The 26,520-nt window shown below is 33.2% G+C and overlaps 1 protein-coding gene and 2 pseudogenes across 1 annotated transcript; 2 read left to right on the top strand and 1 right to left on the bottom strand.

Moving 5' to 3' along the window:
- The first annotated feature begins 369 nt into the window (after positions 1 to 369).
- On the top strand, positions 370 to 7,683 carry LOC114727313 (probable isoprenylcysteine alpha-carbonyl methylesterase ICMEL2; annotated as a pseudogene).
- A 10,285-nt stretch (positions 7,684 to 17,968) lies between these two features.
- On the top strand, positions 17,969 to 19,788 carry LOC114727315 (cytochrome P450 81E8-like). The gene is made up of 2 exons (XM_028914009.1): positions 17,969 to 18,856; positions 19,273 to 19,788. Exons 1-2 carry the CDS (start codon positions 17,969 to 17,971, stop codon positions 19,786 to 19,788), a joined length of 1,404 nt encoding a protein of 467 aa, XP_028769842.1.
- Positions 19,789 to 24,291: 4,503 nt separating this feature from the next.
- LOC114727314 (cytochrome P450 81E8-like) lies at positions 24,292 to 26,235 on the bottom strand (annotated as a pseudogene).
- Positions 26,236 to 26,520: the final 285 nt, after the last annotated feature.

The following is a 26,520-nucleotide window of genomic DNA, read 5'->3' as shown; positions in this document are numbered from 1 at the left end:
TACTACCTCCGCTCCTTAATATAAGATCCTGTTTGACTTTTATTTTGATCCTAAATATAAGACCTCAATCCACTTTGTCTCTCATATTGATGTATTTTTTTCCAAGATAGTCCTTCTAATAATTATAGTCTTAGCCAATATAGTTGATTAGTAAAGATATTTTAGAAAAGACAACACCTATTTATTACAAATAACTAACTTAACTTCTTTCCTTAATCTCCTCAAATTAGTTAACTGGGTCGGAGGTAGTATGTCATATATTCCCTCCCAAATTTCCAAATCCCGCTGAGGCACTTAAACAGAGGCTGTTCTGTTATCTTCCATACATTCTGAGTTTTGTCATTCTGTTGCTTGCTCCAGCCTCCAGCGATGGCCCGGTCGACGGCGACCCTGATCGAACGCCGTGGAGTGATTTCGACGAACGGTGGTGGGAAAGCTCTGATAGATGTGGATTTGGGAGAGCTGAGGGGACAAAATGGCTGTGACAGTTCAGTTGAGAAGCGCGTGGGAGTCGCCGGGAGAAATGGCCCTCGGCCTCAGCCTGCTCGGCAATCGTCCTATAAAGAAAATATTGGTCGCATAGCTGCCGAGAGGCTTGCTTTCACGCTTCTTCAATGTTTGGGGTACATTTGCTTGATTTTTCGCTGCAAGTAGAATGTTTGTGTTTGAAATTGTGAATTGTCTATGTTTTGATTGTGTTCATGGTTTGGTAATAGCATTGGCTTGAGCTGGGAAATCCATGTTTGAAGACGTAATTGGAAAAAGAAGAAAACGATAGTTCTTTAGGCGAACTTAAACTCCAGAAGCTTTTGGGGAAAAAAACTACGGCAGCGACCGTTGAAATAGTAATGGGAGTGTTCTGGTATTGGTAGTGGAAGAAGGTTCGGGTTGATAATAGCATTGTGTTTGTGACTGTTTGGCTTCCTGTATAACGATGGAAATATTAGGGCCAAAAGCGGCAAACGGATGGTTACGAAGTTGAAAGTAGCATAAAAAACATCGGAATGTTTCGTATATGCAGCATAAATAATTATGTGCTATGTTGTGGGACCTTTTTCTTGTATTTTCAATTGAACGCAGCAGAAGCAAATCTGAGTTTCCCCCCTCTTCTTGATGAACATGACTCTTCTCGATTTTGCGGACTTACCAAATCATACCACGTAATTTGTTGGTATCAAAAATTGTTTTTGGAAGTTCAAAACAGAGTTCTCCTGCTACATTAGATTTTGATATGGTCAGAGTTACCTCAATGTAATATTGTAACTCAGTAAAATGCAACCGGAGGACGTTGATGAGGAAAATTGAGGTTTAATAAGTTTACGAATCGATATCCTATGGTTTTATTTTATTTTATTTTTGTTTTAAACTTTTGATTTTTCCATAATGTTGTTGTTGTTGTTGTTGTTGTTGTTGTTTTAGTTAGTCTACACTGATCTTCAGCATTTCACATTACTTCTGAGAATGTTTTCAGCAATTTACTGCAGTTGAAATTTATTTTGACGTGCTAATTGTGTTAGCTCATTCATAAAAAAATTTCCATGAAACTATAACCTTCAAGATTCTTCTGTTGTGACATGGATTTCGTCATGCTGGTAACTTGTGCTCATCTGATTTACTATTGATACTTTTATAGGATAGGTTATCGCTGGATTACACAATTACTTGCCCTTGGATGCTATGCCATGCTTCTTATGCCTGGTTTTCTACAAGGTATGTATTATGTTATTTTTGTGCGGCTTTTATGTACTTTCTAAGTGTCAATGTCGATGTTTTGTGTTATTCCTTTTCTTCTTTTCCTCTTGTTACCTTGTCTGTAAAGTATAATAGATTTGAAAGAAAATGAAAGACTAGGCTGTCTCCTGAAATAAAAAGAGCAGGGTGGACCTGTATCCATTACTTACACTACATAAGCTGTATGATCTTCCTTCTGGTACCAAGGACTTATTGGTGGTGTCAAAATTTCCTTCCTCTACACAGTTGATTCAAATTCACGCTGAGTTAGAAGTTGCCTACCTGCAATGCAGGGGAACATATTTTTAAACGCCCTCATTCTGAGGATAAAGAAAATCACCAGTTCGTGCCTAGTAGTTCAACAGCAACCATCTATTTCTAAATCACACACACACACACACACCCCGGTAATGTGCTATAGCTTGTGGCTCAATGCTGCAGCTCTCGGCATAATGTCATGTGAAGCCGGCAATATAAATAGCTGGAGCCTGTGTTACACTGATAAGCATATAGATCTTTTAGAAAGTCCTTAATCAGATGAGTTTAGTTTCTGGTCTTACATACTGTGTCATCATAAAAGAATGATCTATTATGTGATCTAAGCACACTGTTTGTGCGAAATTTCTCCATCATCCTTTATGTTGGCTTTCTTGATGTGTTGTTTTCCTATATTATATGTTGTGGGCTCTCCTATCTTTCAAATTCATTATGACTGGAAAAAATGGTCTATTATATGGTTTTAGGTACTCACATTGCATCAATAGCATGTAAGACTTATTTTCTTAACTATCTTTGCAGTTGGATATTTTTATTATTTCTCAAAGCGTGTAAACGAAGTGTTATTTATGGAAGTATGCCGAGGAATAGGTAAGTTTAGTAAAAATATGGTAACTTTTCAAAAAAGTTCATTTATATACCGTGATGTTAGTTATTTTATTTATTGAATGCTTAGTATTCTAGTTTCACGTTGTACGCTTGCAGGATGGATCTGTATTTACCTGCTGATATTAGTGAACCCAAACCAGTTTTGATATTTGTAACTGGAGGAGCATGGATTATTGGGTGAGTGACTTGAGATATCTTCATGATGTTCATTCAATTGAGTTGTTGGTTTACTTCACACTGTTAATTTTTACCCAAAAATTGAGGTATCTGGTGGAGCAGTGTCTATCCATGCTTAAGCATTTCTGTCAAAGTAGCATACTGCTGCCCAATTTAGAGAGAAGTTATACTCGACTCTGATATAGTTTAATGTTTGGACAACAGATTTGAAGAGTTGCTTTTATGATGACTAATCCAAAGTTTTGGAATGCTGATGCTTGAATCACAACAAATTTGTATGTTATAGAAAGCTGGAAACCTGTTCCGTCATCAGGTCTTGTCACTTATAAATGCTATGTACCTTTTTGAAGTGGCAGACATTGTTGTCTCTGTTTTAACCGAATATCTGAATACTTGCATTGACTATGAGCATGGGGGTGTTTGGGTAACCCTATAATCACTTTTCAAAAGTACTTTTCCCCAAATCAAGACAAACTCCTCCATATATTTACTTTGTATACTGTAAAAACACTTCTAAAACTATGGTTTTATTCTTACCCAAACACCCCCCATGTGTACAAATATAATAGGGGGTCGCGCGCGCGCACACACATTTGACAGCCTAATCTAACTTCTCATTTTGTATTGCTTCTTTAATGAGGGAGCATACCGGGTAGTTTTGAAGTTGAATTTAAAAACAGATGCTGATTAGTATTTTTAACAAGGGTTTGTATATATTTAGCTTTTAAAAATTAAGTTTCTAGATTTTCATTTTGATTTAGGTATAAAGCATGGGGTTCCCTGTTGGGATTGCAGTTGACAGAAAGAAACATCATGGTGGCAAGCATTGATTACAGGCAAGTGGGCTCTTCAACTTAATGCCGTGCAAGAATGACACTTGATGTACTGATAATCGGACTTCACATGGTTTCTTCTGACAAAATATTGCAATAGTTTGTAGTCCATTTTTAGGGCATTGTAATTCAGGGCTTCAGGCTATTCATACCCAGAGGGATGTTTGCCTCATGCTATGATTTTTCTTGTTTCATTTTACATTTTAAAATTGAAAACTAAACTAGAGCAATGTGTAGGAGACTAGCTGCAATTTGGCAAGGTTTTAGACCTATTCCTGTTGCATGGTGTAGATCTACAATTTGTACGGGATTTATTCGTTTGTTTGTGATTTAAATGGGTTAAGTGCAACATCTCATTTCCTAAGAGAAATATATCCATACTCGACATGTTTAACAATTTAAGTATAGCTTATAAAATAATAACTTAGTTTTGCAGGGTAATTAATCTTGTCTTAGTTAACCCTGTGGCTTCAAGGGTGATGTTAACATAGTTATGAGATTTAAGTTGCGAAGTTTATGGCATATTTTGCACTGAATAGATTTTTTATGAATTTGTGAATGCGGAAACTTTCCTCAGGGAACCATCAGTGATATGGTAAAAGATGTCTCGCAAGGAATTTCATGCGTTGTTAACACTATAACTGATTATGGAGGTGACCCTAATAGGTAACAGGCTACTATGCCTTATTCCCCTGCATCACTTCGTATTCAATTACAAGATTGATTTTTTTCAATTGATATATTTTTTATAGGATTTATCTGATGGGGCAATCTGCTGGTGCTCATATTTCTGCTTGTGCTTTAATGGCTTTAATGGACCAAGCACTTCGAGAATCTGGAAAAGAAGATAGTGTTTCTTGGAGCGTCTCCCAGATAAAAGCATATTTTGGTTTATCCGGGGGGTAAGGCTTATTTGCTTTATGAGAATTTCATAGTGTGACGCAATCCTCTAATTGCCTTATAAGCTACTCTGCTGATTACAATATGGTTGCAGCATGCTTGCTGTCTACCTTGACAAACCATATAATAGCTTTTTTCCCTCCTTTTGGTACAGGCCATGTGATGGGTTTTTGAATGGCCATAGTTTAGCAGAGGATGTTGTCGCTGTGCTAGTGTACCTATGCTCAACACTGTACATATAGCATGCCCAATACTGCAATATCTTGGATAATTTTCAGGTTGGCAATCTTGTTCTGTGTGATAATGTCACCATAATAAGTATCTGATTTGATTGCTAAGGCAAACTGCAGTGGATCCTGAGTATGGGTCTGCCTCATAGTTAGTATGGATCTTTGAGCTTGAAAGCGTGGACGAAGTATGCGCTCATCGCATTAAGGGCCAGAACTGCATTTTAATCAAGAAAATAAGAGGGGCCTGCAAGGACTCAATACTCTGCCATTTTAACTCAATAAGATTAAGTTGTAAGGTGAAGGCCTAGGATTGGTTTTACTAATATCTCTGACATGCTAAAATTGATGAAAGATTATCTGGGCGAAAATTTTTGCTCTTATGTATATTTTTCGTCGTCTCTCCCACATTTTCCTAGGAAGACAATTTTTGAGGAAAAAATCATGGATGCATGTTTGTTTGTTTGGATAGTATGGCTGCTGATAGATATGCTCTGCTTGTGAATTAGGTTCACTGATCAGTTAGTGTTAGTTTATACATGATGAAGTGCACGTCCAGTAATCTTATTAATATTTGTTTGCAGATACAACTTATTGGATTTAATTGATCACTTTCATCAACGTGGCTTGTATCGTTCCATTTTCTTAAGGTTTGTGCCTCAGAACTTTATGTTAGCTATACATGCCTAGTTCTCTTTTCCTATTGTTTCCCCTGCACATTTTCTCAAAAAAAGAAAAAAAAAAAAAACAGGTTTTTGTCTCCTTATATGACTGAGTTTCTTTGCAGCATAATGGAAGGTGAAGAATCATTGGGGAAATTTTCTCCTGAAGTCGAAGTTAGTGACCCACGTATTAAAGATGCCATTCCTCTGTTGCCCCCAATTATTCTGTTTCATGGAACTGGTGATTATTCCATACCAGCAGATTCCAGGTATATTGTCATGAAAATTCCCTGCTTCCAGAGCATCGATTATATCTCTACTACATTGAAGGAAATTGGGAAAGTACTTTTGTGATTTTCTTGCAATCTATTTCATTCGTGCTACAAATAAAACCTGTTGAGTTAATAATATCCTCCTATTAAATGACTTTAAGGATATTTTAGTTTCGCTTTTCCTTTCTGCTGTGGCACATATTTTTGGTCAGAATACCAAATATTATATTTTACTCTTATCTACGAAAACTTAATTATATACTCCTCCTGTCCTTACTATAAACTTAATTATATACACCTCCAGTCCTTAATATAGGAACTAATTGGGGATTGATGTTAGTTTTATGTGTAAGACCTATTTTATATGTCTACCAACTTTTTCCCAAATTAACCTTATTAGTAAATATTCCCCAATAATAATAAAGTAGGAGAGGGAGGGAAGAAATTGAGAAAGATGTTTAGAGTGTTTTACAAAAAACATATTGTATTGACTAATTTAACTAACATCCTTAATCTACTCAAATTAATTAATTAGGTTTTACGTTAAGGGCCGCAGGAGTATTTTTCTCTACTAAACTAGCAAGTATTTTAATCAAGTGACAAGTGCACATGGTTTTATATTTATCGCTTGTTGATGTTTATAAGTGTTTGTTTGCAGTAAAAAGTTTGCTGATACTCTGAAGAACGTGGGTGCACGAACTGAGCTTATTCTATATGATGGAAAAACACACACAGATCTGTTTCTCCAAGTAGGTAATAAGTGTTAGCAAATCCTTTTGGTTTTTCATTTTAGTATTAATATAAAATCTACATGGAGCTATATACTGTTTATAAATAATAAATAGAGCAACTCTTCCTCTGTCCTATGTAATACATTTTTTCTTTCAATATCTTTTTATGCAATTCAATAGGGTTTAAATGCTAAGAAAAATCAGTACAATCTTCAAAAAACTTCCAAGTTCTTATTTATTTTGTTCCCCTTACAAGAGAAATGTATTTAGTTTGTTGGCAAAATAGTAAATTTTTTTTTTTTTTTTGTTGCAGGCAAAATAGTACATATTTTTTAGTGTGTATAGTGCAATCTCTGAACTTTGTGAAGCAACTCTACGCTGCCAATCGTGTGGAACTATAGGCGAGCAGGCTTGTTAACTTGAATTAAACTATTGTCCTGATACAGGCTGCGTCAGCTTTTAAGCCTAAACTGACTAAACCATGGCTCATAATATTTAGCTTGGATTTCAGCTTCATATACTTAATGCAGGTTATTGATGATAAATTCATTTAAAGATAAGCCTTGCACTATGACCCCAATGGGGGGGGGGGGAAGAAAAAAGAAAAAAAGAGATGAGTCTTGTACTTGAACACGTTAGACGTTGCAGCTGTCCATTTTCTTTGGCGTTTACATTTGAGAAAGATCTCAGGGAAGTAATGTCATTACCAAAAGGTATCATAACCAGGGAGCAATATGTAATGACAAGTTTTGGTGCGTGAAATGACAACAGATATTACTCGTTGTGAAACATTTTTATGATTATATTCTCTTTTTTTTTTTTTTGGTTTGTGGAAATCTTAGAGTGAGTTTCCCTTTAAATTTTTTATCTCTATTTATTGGACTGATAAAAGCGTTTGTTGTATAAATACCGCATATGGCTTTCCACATCTTTTTCTTCAACAAGACAAGACAATGATGCGCGCTCATTAAACACTAGAGCTGCTCTCTTATGCTGTAATTGTTTCACCTGCAAAGATACTTTTTCAACGAAGTCTTACATGTTGATGATGAACAGGATCCATTGCGAGGTGGTAAAGACGACCTATTTGAACACGTAGTTTCTATCATACATTCTGGTGATGATGAAGCTCTTGCACAGGATGCAATGGCACCCCCAAGAAGACGGTTTTGTCCTGAGTTTTTATTGAAGTTGGCCGGCAAGATCAGTCCTTTCTAAGCTTCTGGTAGTTCTCTAGATTCCTTTCATGTATTGATCAGACTCGCCTGAAACTTACCTCACTCCGAAGGATCTTTAATGACATGGATCTTCTCCATTCATGCATTTAGAGAGAAGAATGACGAGAAAATGTAATTGTGAATGCGGAGGACGTGGAAGGATCTCAGTGGTTCTTGTATGTTAATTACAGTTGTTCCGAATCTCTTCTATTCATTTGGGTATTTCTTAGCTTCATGTTCTAGTAGAGGCTTCGTTGGAATAGTGAAGAATACGGCATACGGCCATTTAGTTATTGCCGTATGATTTATTTATTTTTGCAAATTCATGTAACCATTAAAATTAGGATTGAGCTGGGATTCTTGGTATAAATTATTGGTTGAGACGTGAATAATATTTGTAATCAAAATTTTTATACTACCTTCAACCGTAGACACAAGAGCTAGTTTGTAATGTAATTTGTGCCATAAACTTTTTTTAAATTATTTTTAACATGTTTCATACAAACTAATAAAAACTTTAAACTTTAATAATTTTTATTTAAAATTCAACAACTTTTCAATTTTATCTCTATTTAACATATTGTATATCTCATAAAAATAAAATTAATACAATAATATGTGAAAGGTAAAATTGTACATTCATATAAAAATTCTCTCTTTGTCCCATAAATAAGAGTCCTATTTATAGGACTAGAGAAGTATGAGTGGTAATACGGGCCAACCCGCGGATTGTGGATTGACCCGTGGAGAGTTAGGATTATGCGGTGCTGGTTGAAAAGGTCATATGTAATACTGCCAACTGTTATTTTCTTTTTTGTTGTTGTAATTTTCTTACTTTTTTAAATATTTTTTATAAAGAAAATATAATAAAATTTTTATTTTTCCTTCAAATACTTGATCAAAAACACCAAATAAATGATATCAGTATTTTTTAAAATTTTTTAGATAGGATATAAAATGTAATAATATAATTATAATAATTAATAAAATTAAAAAAACCAAAAAAATGTGATTACGCGGTGCGGGTTAAAAAGTTTTGTTTGCTAGCGGGTTGATTTTTAACTAATCCTAACCCGTCATTTTTTAGAATTAGCTAGTTGGTATTAGCTGTACAAAGAAGTAGTTTTTATATTTAGGATGAAAGGTAACACCATGTAAATGCAATAATCGATTTCTTAGAAATTTGTGTTTTGCTATTAGATCTTTTTTTTTTTTTTTGGGGGGGGTGTTATGAAGTGGATGGAAACGCATGCGCGCTCATGGACCAAGTGCTCATAGTCAAATCTATTAATATATAAAAGTAGAGTACAAGGCATAAGTATCTGACAGTATGACAAGTGGCATCACCAAAGATAAGATAAATGTTCTTTTTTTTTTAAAAAAAAAAGGCCACATTTTTTTTACCTGTGTTTCTACCCATACTTTCACCAACTGTTTATTATTTAAGAGAATTTTCCAGTCAGTATGTCATGATTATTTCTAGGATATGAACGATTATTCAAATTATTTTATATTATCTAAAGACACTTTGAAAGTTTGAATTTGGAATTTAAAACACGGTTATGCTACTTAAAATTTAAATTAGCCACTTAATAATTAAATTGATTTATAAATGAATAAATTATAGGAAGAAGTATACTCTCAAAATATGGAAACGTGTGGCAATTTTTAATTATGTATTTATTGGGTAGTTAGTTTAGTTTAAACGTTTTTTTCCCTAAGATATGAATGAGTATTCAAATTATCTAATGATTTTTGTTAATGGTAGATAAATCTATTTTTTTAATAATTTTTTGATTAATTCAATTAGTTCCGATTTATTACAGAATTGATTGCAATTATCTCCGATAACGAGCCTTATTTTTTCTATTTTTTGTAAAAACCAAAATACCCTTTCTATGCAAATATTTTAAATTAAGAAAAATAAATAAAATTATATAACTTCTCTTATCCCTAAAAGTAGAGTACAAGGTATGAGTATCTGACAGCACGACAAGTGGCATCACCAAAGATAAGATAAATGTTCTTTTCTTTTTTTAAAAAAATAAAAGGCCACATTTTTTTTACCCCGTGTTTCTACCTATACTTTCACCAACTGTTTATTATTTAAGAGAATTTTCCAGTCAGTATTTCATGATTATTTCTAGGATATGAACGATTATTCAAATTATTTTATATTATCTAAAGACACTTTGAAAGTTTGAATTTGAAATTTAAAACACGGTTATGTGTATATGTTTGTACTTTGTACAATTGTACTGCTACTATATTAATGCATTTCTTGAGATTTAGTTTGTTGGTTATAATGTTGCTGTCTTGCGTACTCTAATACAACGTTTAGTTATAATACCAGTGCAACAGCAAGGACGTCCAGAAAAGAGAACATATTGAGATTTGTTCAGCTGGCTAAACTAGTGCAACAGCAAGGACGTCATGATTGTTTGATGCTTTTCTGTGAGGCGTTTAATGATGCCAATGGATTTGAGGCATGAAGACACGTAGAGGGGTGGTGCGTTTGTTTATTACTCCTCCGTCCTTTTTCATAAGTAATTTTAAATTTAATTACACAAATAAAAAAATTAGTTAAATTTTTTTTAAAAATACCCTTATTTATAAGAGAGAAGAAGAGTATAAAAAAGAGAATAAGAAAATTATTATAATAAAAAAATTATAAATAAAGAAAGATGATGTTTGAAAAATGGGATAATAAACATATTAGATATTAAAATAAGTAATTAATAGGAATAAAATAAAGAACCTGTTATAAAATTTAATACAACTTATAAATATTACTTATATTTAAAAATAAAAAAGTAATGATAGTTGTTATTTATAAAAAAACACGAGGAGTATAATATTTTATATATATATATAGAGAGAGAGAGAGGGAGAGTATTTAACGTGTGCATGTGTTGCGCTTTTTTTTTTTTTTTTTTTGGCCAAAGCACGTTTTGCGTTTGATCTTACGTATTGTTTTGATTAATCATAGATATACTTGATCCCATTCCCAAGTTCCAATTACTGCACCTAACCAATTCTTTTTTATTTTTTTCGAGCTGAACAACACGTAATCAATTAAAAAACGAGTATTACTCCGACTTCGTCCTTGCAGCCTTACATTGGATATTCTTTTGTTTTTGTAGGGAAAACATATACAAAACATATACGTGCTTATATTTTGAATTAGGTCTTTATAATTTATTTTCTTTTTATTAGATTCTTAAAAAAATTTTCACTTTAATGATTAGTCTTTCTGCTTATATTCTGTTTACCATTCTAAACGGCGTTTGTTTATCTGAGAGGTGACTGCCATGTGGTCAAGCAGAAGAGTTTGGTTTTCAGTAGTCTTCAAAACCGATTTTCTTTCCGACGGCATATTTGATGCTCCGTAGCTTCCTCGCTTTTAATAGTTCTCTCTGCTAGATCCCGCACAGAGAAGATAGCCACAACTTCTTTTGAAGGAGGAACCGAGTGATTGGAGGGAAGAAAAAATGTTTGGGTTTGTCGGCAACGGCATAATCGTCTTTGGAGAAAAAGACCGCTAAAAGATTCATATTCCTATTAGTGTTGTTATCGGCGGACTTTGCCTTTGCTTTTGCCAATAAATCCATCATCGTCTCCACTTGGCTCTGTGTTCGTCCAAAATGCTGCAAAGCTTTTGCTCTGTTTGGCCCTGTTTTTGGACGCTTTGGAAACAATAACGAAGAAGAGTTGTGAGGCTTGTGTGTAACTCGTAAGGACAAGAAAAGGATTTCCTATTTTTCTTATATGTGCGTCATCTCTCTTGAATTTTCTCCCCATGGGAGACTTGGTCCCCTTTTGCAACAGTGATGAAAAGAAAAGCACGGTCAAAACGCCATTTCATAGGCACAATCAACAGTGATGAAACTGGTTAAAGGTGAACGAAACTAGTCAAGGTTGGTTTCCCTCTACAAGAACCAGCTGGGAATACTGTCAGAAGCAAGGAGCTTGCGCAGCATCATCACTTGCCGTCGGAAAGAAAATTGGTTTTGAAAATTATTGGAAACTAAACTATTTTGCTCGGCCACGTGGCAGTTACCTTTCTAAACATAAACAAACGCCGTTTGGAGCAGCAAACTGAACGTGAGCAGAAGGACTAATAATTAAAGTAAAAAAAACTCTAAAGATCCAATAAAAAGAAAATAAACTGTAAGGATCTAATTCAAAATCAAGTAAAATTATAAGGACTACTATATATGTTTGCCCTTTTTTTTTTTCAATGAAAACTGAAATTAATTAATTCATACAAAAAAGTACATCAAAGCTGCAACTTTAGTGTTTTATTATCCAAATCTGTAACTCACTCCAGAACAGTGCGTTTTCCTTTGTTTGCTTGAATTTATACTACTTTCCGTAATTAATATAAGAGCTAATGGTAGATTTAATTTGATCCTAAATATAAAATTCAATCTCCTTTATCTATCATATTTTATTTATTTTGCCTTCAAGTAACTTCTATGGTGATTACAAGAATTATTTCAATACAACTGACTAACAAAAATATTTCAAGAAAGATAACATTTATTTACTACGAATAACTAATTTGACTAGTTTTTTTCTTAATATTCACAAACTAGATTTCTAGCTCCTATACTAAGGACCAGAAGTAGTATTTTGAACAAGCTTATAAGTGAGTTGACTCAATTTTCTTAACTACAAATTTAAGCTCAGATAAATTAGAAGTGTTAATTCACTGAGTTTGAGAACAATATTTTAAGCAATTGCAATTTTTCGGCTACAAGCGAAGTAGCTAGTAACGCTGGCAGGGTTTTTTGGTTATTCATCATGCTTATTCAAAGGGACATAAGGCTTCTGGGGTTTGGGACATTTACATCGTTCAACCTTGATTGCTACTGATGGCATGAAACAAGGCTTCTAATCGACCTATTACTTCAAAAATGAAGGTGCATCCAAGAATCTGGTCTCTGCTGTGTGGAAACTGAAAGTTACGCCACAGATATACAATAAGTTTTATGTGGCGTCTTCTACGTGAATGGGTCAAGATGGCTTGGTTTGGTTGCCCTTTGGGAATGCTCATTAATTAGCTCTTTTAATTTGGATGGTTAATTAGATTATTGGTGCTCGTCACTTTTGGTGATCCTCCAATGACTAGGTGATTTGATCACCATGCCATACCAAATGTGAATGTAACGCCGAACTTAAATACACTAACAAGGTCAAATAATATAATCACTAACCACTACGAGTCGGGTTTCAGTCCTGAGAAAAAAAAAAAAATTTTCAAAAACTTTCCAAAACATATTCTAGCACAGAGTTCGATCTTATATAATGAATGATATTTTTTGAAAAATTTTAAAGTTTTCAAAACTTACTTTTAATGAACCCTAACTTGTGGTTCAGCTCTATAATAAACATTGATTAAAATTTTACGGTATAATATAAGAATTGGGTTCATGTTCAACGACATTCGACCCATTAATCTCTATATATAACTATATTATAACTGTACTAAATCAGTTATGACCTGCAACGCTTAAAACATTCATTGTTCGGCCTGATTCCCAGCCTGCTTACAGAGTATTGACAATTAAATATATATATATATATATATATATATATAATATGTATGTATCCATAACCCTATACTTACATGTTCTCATGCTAAACTGCTGTATTATGACACAAACAGACATACAACAATCAAAAGATAATTATAAGATAGAAAAAAACTACTACCTGATCTGTTTCCTTCCAACTCAAACTTTATAGGTTTCTTTTTCTTCTTCTTTTTTTCCTTCTTAGCAGTGCGGGTAAATGTCAAAACTTAACATTTATACTCCTTCGGTCCTTAATATAATATCTATTTAACTAATTTGATTAGATTAAGAAAGTTAGGGAAGTTAATTAATTACAAGAAATATGACATGTTTTTTCTAAAACACTATAATCATCTTTCTTAATATTATCTCTCACTCTTCTATTTGATTATGGTTAAGGGGATATTCATAGGAGTAATTTAGAAAAAATTGATAAATATAAAAAATATGTTTTATATTTAAAACCAAAATCAGCATAATTATTAGGTCTTATATTAAGGAATCAAATTTTAAAACCCACTCATCACTATCCAGATATTCCCATGTGTAATCACAATCGAAATCCATTTGTCTGTTTTATCACATATTTTTATTGAGTCTGAATACCATACGGAAGTATTATTTTACCAACAGATCTAGATACATTTATATAGGCTGAAAATTTAATTTCTTGAAGCATAAGTAGCATAATTCAATTTTTTTAAAAATAAATATCAATCAATATGGCTAAGTTTGACCTCTAATTGAGAAGCAGACCGGAAATCGAAGTCTAGGCATTTATGATGAAATGAGGTAATTGGAACTTCAACACTGTGTGTATATAATGAGGATGAAAACGACGTCTACATCATACTACTCTGGTTATAACTATAACCCTTGTAAGAGAAATTTTGGTTATAAACGTAAGTCAGTAAATGTAGCGTATTTAGTATTTTTTTTGTTGAACCAGCTATTTAATACTCACTCTGATTCTAAATATAAGGCTTATATTTAGAGTCCGTGTTGTATTTGTTTTCTAATTTGATCCGTACGTCATAAAAGTGGCATTGAAGTGATTCATGTATTAAGCATCGAAGTGGTCTACGGTTGTTTAGGGTCCAAGAAAATATTTCTTCGTCTTCTTGTCTACTACTCCAATAGGAAACAAAAGCCAACGGTACACTGCCAAAAGTATCATAAAATCGGACTTGGATTCTCTCCACTGCCCTTTCCATTCTCTTTCCCTCCACTACCCTTTTTTTCTCTTCACAACCATTGGATCAAAATTCTAATGGTCCAGATTTAACATCTTATAAAAATAATGTCATTAAAAAAAATAAATAAATAAATTTAAACTGTTAAAATATGGTCTGAACAGTTCACAATTGTAATAAAAAAATTGAAAAAAAATTTGCTCTATAATAAATGTTATAATATTTTTTGGATCAAAACAAATTAGATTTTAACAGTTTAAATTTATTTATTTATTTTTTATCATAATATTTATTTTTATAAAATGTTATAAAATATTAAATCTGGATTATTGGAGTTTTGATCCAATGGTTGTGAAGAGAAAAGGAGGTTAGTGGAGGGGAAGAGGATAGGAAGGGTAGTGGAGAGAATCCAATTCCCATAAAATCAGACTAGCTCAGACCTAAGAGTGGTCCACTCAGCCTGATCATGCCGCAGCGATAGACCTACACGCGTTGCGTCGTTGCGGGGACCAAGGCGATTGATCGTTATTATTTAAAAAGTTAATACTACTTTCATCCTAATTATAAAATTTATAGATTATAAATAAAGTTTTATAATTAAAACTGAAAATAATATAATTTTTGTGTATGAAATTTCAAATTTGACCCCAATTTAATTTTGATCTCTCAAATTTTAAATCCACAATTTTAATTTCTGAAATTGAATCCGACTTAAAGTATTAGTCCTTACAAGTATTACAGTGTTAAAATTTGTAAAAAAGTCATCAATGGTGATAAAAATAATGATGTGGACTCATCAGATGACACCTAACTGGATTTTGTAGATAACAGGAAAGAAAGAACAAGCTCTCAAAAGGCAATTTAAAGAAGGATTATACAAAAAGGCATGAATTCTCAAAATGCAATACAATGAATGGGTCCTGAAAAGAGGAAGAAAAACTGGGGAATTTGTTCTTGGCTTTTTTCCCTTTCTGTTGTCCACATGAGATTCGGCTATATGCTATGTAATGAGTCAGTATCATCATTTTAATATTATTTATGACACTTTACTAAATTTAAAATCATTATATGTCTAAAGACTAATGTCTTAAACTAAATTTGAGAGATTAAAACTATCAGTTTAAAATTTGAAGGATTAAAATTAAAATATGTCCAAATTTTAAGGATTAGATATTATTAACCCCTCATAAAAAAATTAATGTATAAATCCTTGTATTGTCTTGCCAACATAGCTCCTTCTAGTTTCCTCTCGTTTTTCAATCAAACATTTATATGTTTTTTTTTAATTGAAATTAAAGCAAAAAAACGCAGATGCCCTTATTTGGAAAATTAAAAAAAAAAAAAAAGGGGTCACAACCCCTCGCTGGCAACGCTCGCAAGCGCGGGCGAGATCCCATTGCCATTTGGATGCCAAAACTTTGGCTAACGCCTTTGAGCCACTGGAATTTCTTAATAAAATAATAAAAAATAATACCACATCTAGTCTTTAATACCTTCCGATCTTAATATAAGATCTATTTAACTAATTTGATTATATTAAGAAAGTCAGTTAAGTTAGTTCATTATAAAAAATATAACATGTTTTTATTAAAAAACCATAATCATCTTTCTTAATGTCTTCCCTCCCTCACTTACTTGATTATAGTTGAGGGAGTATTCATGTAAGGTCTAAAATTAACTTAAATTAAGAAATATAAGAAATATATATTATATTTAGGACCAAAATTAACTTAACAATTAGGTCCTATGTTAAGGACCGAAGGAGTATTAGAATTAGTTTGTCATTCAATTTATATGATTGTAATATATTTTATCTTTTATATTTATCCATTTTTTTTAAACTAGTCTTTATAGTAGTTGTAGATGTTAAAGGTTTTATTAAATGATAATTCTTACTGATACATATAATTAGCAAGGGTATTTTAGAAAAAAAAATGACATATATTTATTACAAACAACTAAAATAATTAATTTTCTTAATTTACTCAAATTAATTAATTAGTTTTTATATTAAGGATCATATATAGCATATATATAAGTTAATCATTAATTTTTAAAATTTTCACTACAGCTTTTTTACAAATTTATTATAATAGTTTAGCAATCAATAAGGCCTTTTTCGCTATGTTTTATTCGCTATTTGCTATAATAACAATTAATGATGACCACGTTTTTCAAATTTCAAATTTGTTAAAATAAATGTATAAAGTCCCTCATTCATATTATTTACAACTTTTGTTTAGTTATTTTTCTTAGTGTTTAATTACAGAGTTACTATTTAAATTTGCTAAGTCATCATTTTTCATTTAATAAAACCAATGGTATTAAAGTTAAAAGGATTAAAAATTCACTTCTTATATTTAAGTAACTAAACTTACTTAATACTCTCTATACGCTGGCAAAAAAAAAAAATTACTCCCCATCCCAAGACAATGTATTAAAAATGTAAAACCGAAATGTATACATTAATGTAAAACTTAAAATAAAATATTTCTTTTGTAACTTAACGAGGACATGATCCTCGTGCCATCCTCATCATGAGCCAACGTGTCAATGTTGAGAAAATTTGCAAAAATATTTGGCGTTGTTTGTGACCAATGTGTTCACATCAGCACGTGATAGGTTGACAGTTAGTGTGCGTGTGTGTGTGTAGAGTCTGTGCTTCTTCCAGTTCCGGACAAGACAAGATCCTTATCAAAATCTACACTCAATCACGCAGCGACAAACAAAACGACATCATTATTTCAGGGCATGGACAATTTTTGCAAACTCTCAAGAGCCAATTACCCCCTCGCTAAATCATGACAAAACTTGAAGGATTAATATTCACACATGTAATCATCAGTATTTGTAAGGATATGAAGATTCCTTTTAATTGCTTCTCCGTGGAAGCTGATCCGACATGAAGATGAATATCAATATCCTCTTTTAAGTCCTTGATATAACATAACAATTATTTAATTCATTTCAGTGGATTGTAAAAATTAAATACTCATCTAATCAAATTAACAAATTTAAGTAGATTTAAAATATTAGTTAAATTAGTTAATATAATAATATCTTTTTTTTAAAACACCTTAATCAGCATCCTTAATTCCTTTCCTTCCTCTACTATTTAATTATTGTTTATAAAATATCAATAAAATTAATAAAAATATTGAATAGGTCTTACAACCAATATCAACTCTCAAATTAGCTCCTATGTTAAAAACCCGGAGAGTATATTACTTTATTAATTATGTATTCTAATTAGATTATATATCAATTTATGAGTTAAGAAAATTATTAGTTGAAAAAAATTATAAATATATGAAATAAAATAGATTTAGATATTTTATCTAAAATCAAGATCAGCTCCCAACTTTTATATTTAAGACTAGACGAGTGGACAGTTCAGTTCAACCTTATCAAATGAGGCAACCGGAACTTATTGTTTAAGGACATCCCTTGGATATAAGATTGATGAAGCATTACGTGAGTTCAAACGCAACACAAGCCGCTATATATAACAATAATATCACTAAACCAAACTTCCTAAAGAGAAAGAAGCGTCAAAAGACCATGAGCTCGTTCTTATTCTATTATTTTCTTCTTCCTCTTGCTTTCCTCTTCACTCTCAAGTTCTTCCTCCAAAACAAAAAGTTCAAAAAAGTACCCCCTGGTCCACCTTCTCTTCCCATTATCGGCAACCTCCACCAACTCAGAAAACCACTGCATCAAGCCTTTCACCGGATTTCTCAACGATATGGCCAAATCATCTCTCTTTGGTTTGGCTCTCGTCTTGTCGTCGTTGTCTCCTCGCCGTCCGCAGTCCAAGAATGCTTCACCAAAAACGACATCGTCCTGGCAAATCGGCCCCGCTTTCTCGTAGGTGAGTATATCTCTTACAACTGCACCACCGTAGTATTCGCTCCCTATGGTGACCACTGGCGCAACCTCCGCCGTATCACGGCGATTGAGGTGCTCTCGACCCACCGTCTCAACAAATTCTCGGAAATGCGAAGAGACGAGATGAAGCGCTTGGTGCAAAAGCTTGCTCAGGACTCACATAAGGAGTTCGCCAAAGTGGAGATGAAATCAAGGTTTTCAGAGATGACCTTCAACACTATAATGAGAATGATTTCAGGTAAAAGGTACTGGGGAGACGACTGTGAGGTAGAGGATGTGGAAAAGGCAAGAAAATTTCGACAAATGATAAAGGAGTTGGTGCCACTAGGAGGGGCAAATAACCCTGCTGATTTCTTGCCCATATTGAGGTGGTTTGATTTTGCTCACTTGGAGAGCAGGCTCAAGAGTTTCGCCAAGAGAATCGATGGGTTCTTGCAAGGACTCATTGATGAGCATCGAAATGCAAATCAGAGAGCAAATACTATGATCGATCATCTCTTGAGCCTCCAAGAATCGCAGCCTGAGTACTACACGGATCAAATTATTAAGGGCCTCATTTTGGTAAGTAAAACCGTACCTGTTTCGTCCTTGTTTGTTTTTGGGGATATCTTTTAGTTTCTTTTCTTTGAGATTTGCTCGGAATAGTTAAACCATGGCTACTACTGGAAGTATAGTCAAGGAGGGAAGAATTTGAGAATAATGCTGCAATAACTTGTAAGCAGGACCGTAAAAAGGAAATAAAAATTACAGGATCTATCTTAATGCCGCAATAAATTCTTTTTTTTAAAAAAAAATTGGTTATGATAGGATTAAGTACATGAAGAAACGGGATTATTTAATTCAGCGTTTCACTGGATTTTTGAAGTGCAGACCCCACCATTGTAGCAGATTTGCAAAATCTTGATTTTGTGTGAGCATTCATTAAATTTAGTCTAGTTGTAATGATGATTTTTTTTTTTTTTAATTTTGTTATGTAGGTTATGCTTCTTGCTGGAACGGATACATCAGCTGTGACTTTAGAGTGGGCAATGTCTAGTTTATTGAACAATCCTCATGTGTTAGAAAAAGCAAAGAAAGAAATAGACACATATATAGGGCAAGAACGATTAATAGATGAGCCAGACATCTCGAAACTACCATACCTGCAAAGGATTGTCTCTGAAACACTTCGACTGCATCCAGCTGCACCATTGTTGGTTCCACATGAGGCTTCAGATGATTGCACTATTGCAGGATATAATGTTCCACGAGGCACTATGGTATTAATCAATGCCTGGGCAATTCATAGAGATCCCCAAGTGTGGAGTGATCCTACATGTTTTAAGCCAGAGAGGTTAGAGAAAGAAGGAGAAGCAAACAAGCTGATTCCATTTGGGTTAGGAAGACGAGCATGTCCTGGCTCAGGATTGGCTCAACGAACTGTAGGATTAACTTTGGGATTGTTAATTCAATGCTTTGATTGGAAACGAGCAAGTAAGGAAAAATTGATATGAGAGAAGGGGAGGGATCACCATGCCAAAAATTATTCCTCTAGAAGCCATGTGTAGAGCACGCCATCCAATCATTGATAGGCTTTGTTCTTAAAATGTTGTAGACGATAGCTATGTTAAGGAATTGCATCCATAGGCGTGGGGTTGTGTGTGGGTGGGAGTTTCATGCTATAAAAAGCGCATTTTTAGTAGTTGATATAATTTATTGCAATAAGTGAATGGGGACATCTACATGTATACCAACAATTCCCTTCTAGTTTTTAGTTTTGCATGCTTTGTATGGATACGTTGCTTTGTCGGTTCTTGCATTTGAATTTCTGCTATGAAATTACCCTGGATTTTAGATTTCATCATGGACTTGTTGAAAAAAGAGATTAATGAGTGATATATTGGCTTATAATTGTAAAAAATGCATCTTAATGTTGCGTTTTTTGCAATTCATAGTACATTTTAATCTCGTTAGAATAAAGGAACGCGATCGGATGTCTTACCTGATCCATTCAAAGCCTCTTATTCTTCCTCACCTCCTTCTTGATGTTTCTTGCTCTAAAAAGTGTTTGGACGAAAACAAAATCATAATTTTAAAATAATTTTATAGTGTATGAAATACGTAAAAGAAATTTTATTTTGACCGAAAGTGTTTGTAAAGAGAATTTTTGGGAGAAACCAAACATCCCCAACCCTCTCGTAGCCCTACGTCTCTGTATGCTAGTCTTTCTTTGTCTTGAGACGGAGATAGGAAGAGAATGAATGCTCTTCTACAGATAGCAGGTGTCGGTCCGATTTTACTTATAACCTTAGATTGTTAGAAGCTGGATTGTTGATTTACTTTTGTTTCCCAATATGATACACATTAAAGATCTGAGAGGATAACAAAGTTTGGCATAGTTTTTGTTTGTGTTTTAATACAACATCCAAGGTATGACGAAACTATAATAAGGAGAAGCAAACTCTGACATGGTGGCAAAATTTATTTATCCTTTGTCCTTTTATCCAACTTTTCAACCTTTTCCGTGACTTTTGTGAAGATATTATGAGATTTTAAGGACACGGACAAGATTTTAAGGGACACAAGACCACATGGTTAAAAAATTTCGATGTGCACTAGCACCAATGCAGCTTTTGTTTTTGTTTTTGTTGTTTTAATCGAGAGAACAAATAAAATTATGTAACTAGAATGCAAAGTTATTTTCAAAGGTCAAATATTAGTGTCTAATTTTTTTTTGGTCAGAAATATTAGTGTCTAATTTGAATCATGATAACCATTTCTTATTTATCAGGTAGCTGGAGAAGAAAATCACTACTTCAGATTTACTAATATAAAATACTGAGATGAATCAAATAAAATAGTGTACTATTATGAAGGTATCTGAGATGATTCTGCCTTTATGATCGAAGTGACTGAAAGTACTAATACATGATCCATGGACTGTGGCAATGTTCTTCTACATTATTGTGGAATTTTCTTTTAGAATTCTAAAGAGAGACAATGTTCCTTTGCATAGAGTGTTCAAGTGATTAATTTTTTATTAAATGTATGATGTTTATCTATAATTTGTTGGATTTTGAATTCCATAAATATAATTTTTTATTTAATATTATATTCGCTTATTATTATCAATGATTATATTGTCTCGTAAATAAAAACCAAAATAATACAAATAACTGTATATAATAAAAAATGAAGCCGCTTTATTTTTCATTTTCAAATAAGATGATCTTATTTAATAGTTATTAACAAAGAACTGTCAAGTAATTCTTTCATATTTGGTGGTTTGAAACTATCAAATATAAACAAAAATAAGTCAAATATTAATAATTCTATGGCAGCGAAGGGTGATGGTAAGGAATTTGAAAATGACAGAGATGATAGTAATCAAACTATTTGAAAACTTCTGTTGACATTGTCTTTTAAGTGTTTGAGATTGGTCATGTTCACTGATTCTATAATGAACTTTATTGAAATTTCTGTTTTGATCATCAGCTCCCCAATCTTCAAACTCCTTACCATCACCATTATCTTCTCCAGCTACCTCATAAATAAGAAATCGTCATCGTGGTTCAAACTAGGCACTAATTGACCTTTGAAAATAACTTTATATGCAAGTTATATAATTTTGCTCTTGCGGTTTAAAATAAAACAAAAAACAAAAGGTGCACTGGTGCATATTGAAATTTTTGGCTGTGTGATATAATATCTTTAAAAAAGGCTGTGGAAAAGAATGAAAAGCTGGGGAAAATGACAAAAGACATCGCCGAACTAAATTTTGTTGCAATATGTCAGTTTGCTTCTTCGCCTAATAAATATAATTGCAATATTTTACTAGGAAAAGAAAAGTAAATCAATCATCTTTCAAACTCAAGACTTACCGGGACTTTGAATTGCTTTGCACCCCCAGCCTTCTTCTGTTTTCTCTAAATCAATCCAAATCATGTTTCCGTCATCTTCCCATTAGTCTATCTCGCTTACATATATTGTTGCCACTTTGTTCTCTAAATTGCGAGGGGCGGGCAAGACTGGATATGTACCAGGGGAAATGATATTTGAATTTCATATAAAGACCTTGAATTTTAGAGCTTTTAAGTTTCAAAGATAGACCAAGGCCCTTTTTAATTTCCTTCATATTTAATATCTTAATTTTTTAATAATTAATAATATTTTTAAAATGAAAAAATTTCTTAAAAAGACACTTAAATAATCCAAATTCTTATTTGGGTAATTAAATTTGTTAAATACCTAATCAAGTCATATGACCTAAAGAGAAATTTTAAAATTTTATAAAACGACTATAATGTCTATTTCATTAGAAATCAAAAGAAAATTCTAAATTAACATGTTCAATTTTACAGTTAACACATTTTAATTGTAAATTAATAACTTTCTGTCTTTATAACACACTTGTAACAAGTCTTTGAATAAAACTTGATCACAATACAATCTTAAAAAATTCATAAGTTTAATTACGTAGTTAACAAGTTTCAGTTCGAAATTAACAGTTTTATGTCCCCATAACACTTGTAGTAAGCTTTTGAATAAAACTTAATCATAATATAACCTTAAAAAGTAACATGTTACATTTCACTATTATATATTTTAATTCTAAATTAATAATTTTTGTCTTCAATATACACTTTCAATAAATTTTTAAATAAAAATGATCACAATACAACTTTAAAAATTAACAAGTTCAATTACATAGTCAATACGTTTGAATTTTAAATTACCAATTTAAAAATGATAGAAAATTCTCATTTCCTTAGGTTTCTAATGAAAGAACATTAGAGTCATTTCATAAAATTTTAAAATCCTTTTTCGGGTCATGTGACCTAATTAGGAGTTTGATAAGTTCAATAACCAAATAAGAATTTGGGTTATTTAAGGGTCTTTTTTAGAGATTTTTCTTTTTAAAATTCTCTAGTAATCAACCTTTATCTTTTTCATTACCCATTTGATTTTTGCGTTACACTTTTGCTATTTTCAAAACTCACTTTTAATTTTTTTCAGTACAAAAAATGACCATTTGAAAATTCAAACATAAGTATTAAAAAAAGAAAGATCAAGCATAATGAGTACCAATGGGAGCATTTTTAAGAAAGAAATGCTCCCTAAATCCCTTTTCTATTGAAAACAAATGTTCTGAAGCCAACGAACAAGATTAAACGAGACGCAATTTTCTCGTTTGCTAATGTTGCTGCATATCAGTTGGCGAAAGAAAAACTAGTTAAAGGACTTGGACTTTACTATTTATACAAGAGTTTGATGGAATCAATTTTTAGATTTGGATGAATTTGCTATTGAGTGTCAGTTTGGATTAACCTAATAACAAAAAGTATTCTTGTGCTATAAGATAGAAACTTTGTCTCGTAGAACATAAAGTAATTATTTGAAGAGGTCCCAAACACTCAGGCATAGTTTGGTATGAAGCATTGAAAATGAAAAATTGGAATTGGGATTGAAAAAAATCTATTAAAAGAGTATTAGGTATGAGAGATTGCTTATTATATGAGATTAAAGAAACCCATATATGTGGGATTGAGGAATATCATGGAGGAAAGTGATATTTTCTAATTCTACCTTCATGGGTTTGCCTAATCCATGTAACAAGTAATTGTTCATGTTAAAGACTTTTTTAGTGACTTTTTTCAATTACAATTCTAGTCTTTATCTCTCATTTTTAATGTTTCGTATCAAATAGGACAGCAACGTCCACTACTACTATGACACAGTCTTTTTATCTCTGTTTTGACTGACTTTTTATTTTTGTTTTGGTTTGACATAAAAAGAAAAAACGTAATAAGTACTTCATATTTTTTACTTCTACTTTAAACAAACGTGAAAAATGGTACTTTTCTTCATCTCTATCTTATATCTAATAACTTGAAATCTCAGTCGATAGAAACAATAACAAAAGCAAAGAAGATAAGGTGAGAACCAGCGGGTTGACTACTTGAAACACTTACCATAGCTTAAACAAATCAAAGGAGATCCTCATTATTGCCGCGATCAAGGAAGATGATATACACGGTTACAATTTATTAGAGAATCCTGTCCTCATGCTTTTTTGAGGGCCAATGAGTATTAAGAACTAATCAATCCATTGCCTCTGAGGACAATGACAACCGGGCAAGGGACCTTTAAATAGCTATCCTCTATAACGTTTTAAGAAAGAAGTGTATCAATTATTGGATGGCGTGCTCTACACATGACCTCTAATGGAATAATTTTTGGCATGGTGGCTCCTGCTCCTTCTGTCATATCAATTTCTTCCTCGCTTACTCGTTTCCATTCAAAGCATTGAATCAACAATCCCAAAGTTAATCCCACTGTTCGTTGAGCTAAACCTGCTCCAGGACATGCTCGTCTTCCCAACCCAAATGTAATTAGCTTGTTTGCTTCTCCTTCCTTCTCAAACCTCTCTGGCTCAAAACTTGTAGGAGCACTCCACACTTGGGGATCTCTATGGATTGCCCAAGCATTGATTAATACCATAGTGCCACGTGGAACATTATATCCTGCAATGGTGCAATCATCTGAAGCCTCGTGTGGAACCAACATTGGAGCTGCAGGATGCAATCGAAATGTTTCAAAGATAATGCTTTGCAGGTATGGTAGTTTTGAGATGTCTGGCTCATCTATTAATCTCTCTTGCCCTATATGTGTGTCTATTTCTTTCTTTGCCTTTTCCAACACATGAGGATTGTTTAATAAACTCGACATTGCCCATTCTAAAGTCGTGGCCGATGTATCCGTTCCAGCAAGAAGCATGACCTACATGTCAAAATTGGCGAAGTAAAATCAATTTCAAAATAGTGCTTTTTTGGAAAACCCCCATAGCAGCAGCATTCAAATCCTATCATTATTTTTCCTTTTTGCAGTTCTGCTAGGAATTTATTGCAGCATTCTCAAATTCTTCCATCATTAACTCTACATCTACTATCCGCAAGCTTAACATACGTTACAAGCACACCTCAAAGAGAAGATCAACAAATTAAAAGATTTCACAAAAGCAAAAAGCACAAAAAAAAAAAAAAACAGTTTTAACTACTTACCAAAGCGAGGCCCTTGATAATTTGATCTGTGTAGTACTCAGGCTGTAATTCTTGAAAACTTAAAAGATGATCTATCATAGTATTTGCTCTCTGCTTTGAATTTCGATGCTCATCAATGAGTCCTTGCATGAACCCATCACATCTCTTGGCGAAACTCTAGATCTTGAGCCTCTTCTCCACGTGATCATAATCAAACCACCTCAATATGGGCAGGAAGTCTGCAGGATTATTTGCTCCTCCAAGTGTCACCAACTCCTTTATCATCTCTCCAAACTTTCTTGCTTCTTCCACGTCCCCAACTTCATGGTCATCTACCCAATACCTCTTACCTGAAATCATTCGCATCATAGTGTTGAACATCATCTCTGAAAACCTTGGCTTCATCTCCACTTTCGCAAACTCGTTACATGATTCTTGAGCAAGCTTTTGCACCAGGCGCTTCATCTCGTCTCTTCTCATTTCCAAGAATTTGTTGAGACGGTGGTTGGAGAGCACCTCAACAGCCGTGATGCGGCGGAGTTTGCGCCAGTGGTCACCGTAAGGAGCGAACACTAAGCCGGTGTAATTGTAGGAAAGATACTTACCGAGGAGAAAGCGGGGCCGGTTTGCCAGGACGATATCGTTTTTGGTGAAGCACTCTTGGACTGCAGAAGGCGACGAGACAAGGACCACGAGACGAGAGCCAAACCAAAGAGAAACAATTTGGCCATAACGTTGAGAAATCCGATGAAAGGCGTGATGAAGTGGTTTTTTCAGTTGGTGGAGGTTGCCGACAATGGGAAGAGAAGGTGGACCAGGTGGGATGTTTTTGTACTTCTTATTATTTTGAACGAAGAGCTTGAGAGTGAAGAAGAAAGCAAGAAAAAGAAGGAAATAATAGAATAAGAAGATGATCATCATTGTTTGGTACTTTTCTTTGGATGAGTCATGGAGACAAGTATGTTCGTGGCTGTTATATATTATAAGAAGACCTTGTGTAGCGTATGATCTTGAACAATGTTTGCATTAATAAATATTGTAAAGGATTTGTTCCCCGATTTCCAATTACGTCATTCAATACGTAATATTCGTTGACTTTTGTTTTTCTTGTTGCTCACTCGATGCTTCTCACTGTATTATGTTGATATTCATGTGGGAGATAATAACTTATCACCTTAAAAATCAAATTCTGCAATCTCCCTTGTG

Source organism: Neltuma alba, unplaced genomic scaffold (genome assembly GCF_004799145.2).
Source record: "Neltuma alba isolate B1F8T4 unplaced genomic scaffold, ASM479914v2 tig00012464_pilon, whole genome shotgun sequence".
Classification (NCBI taxonomy): Eukaryota; Viridiplantae; Streptophyta; class Magnoliopsida; order Fabales; family Fabaceae; genus Neltuma; species Neltuma alba.
This window is presented reverse-complemented; position numbering and strand designations above follow the sequence as displayed.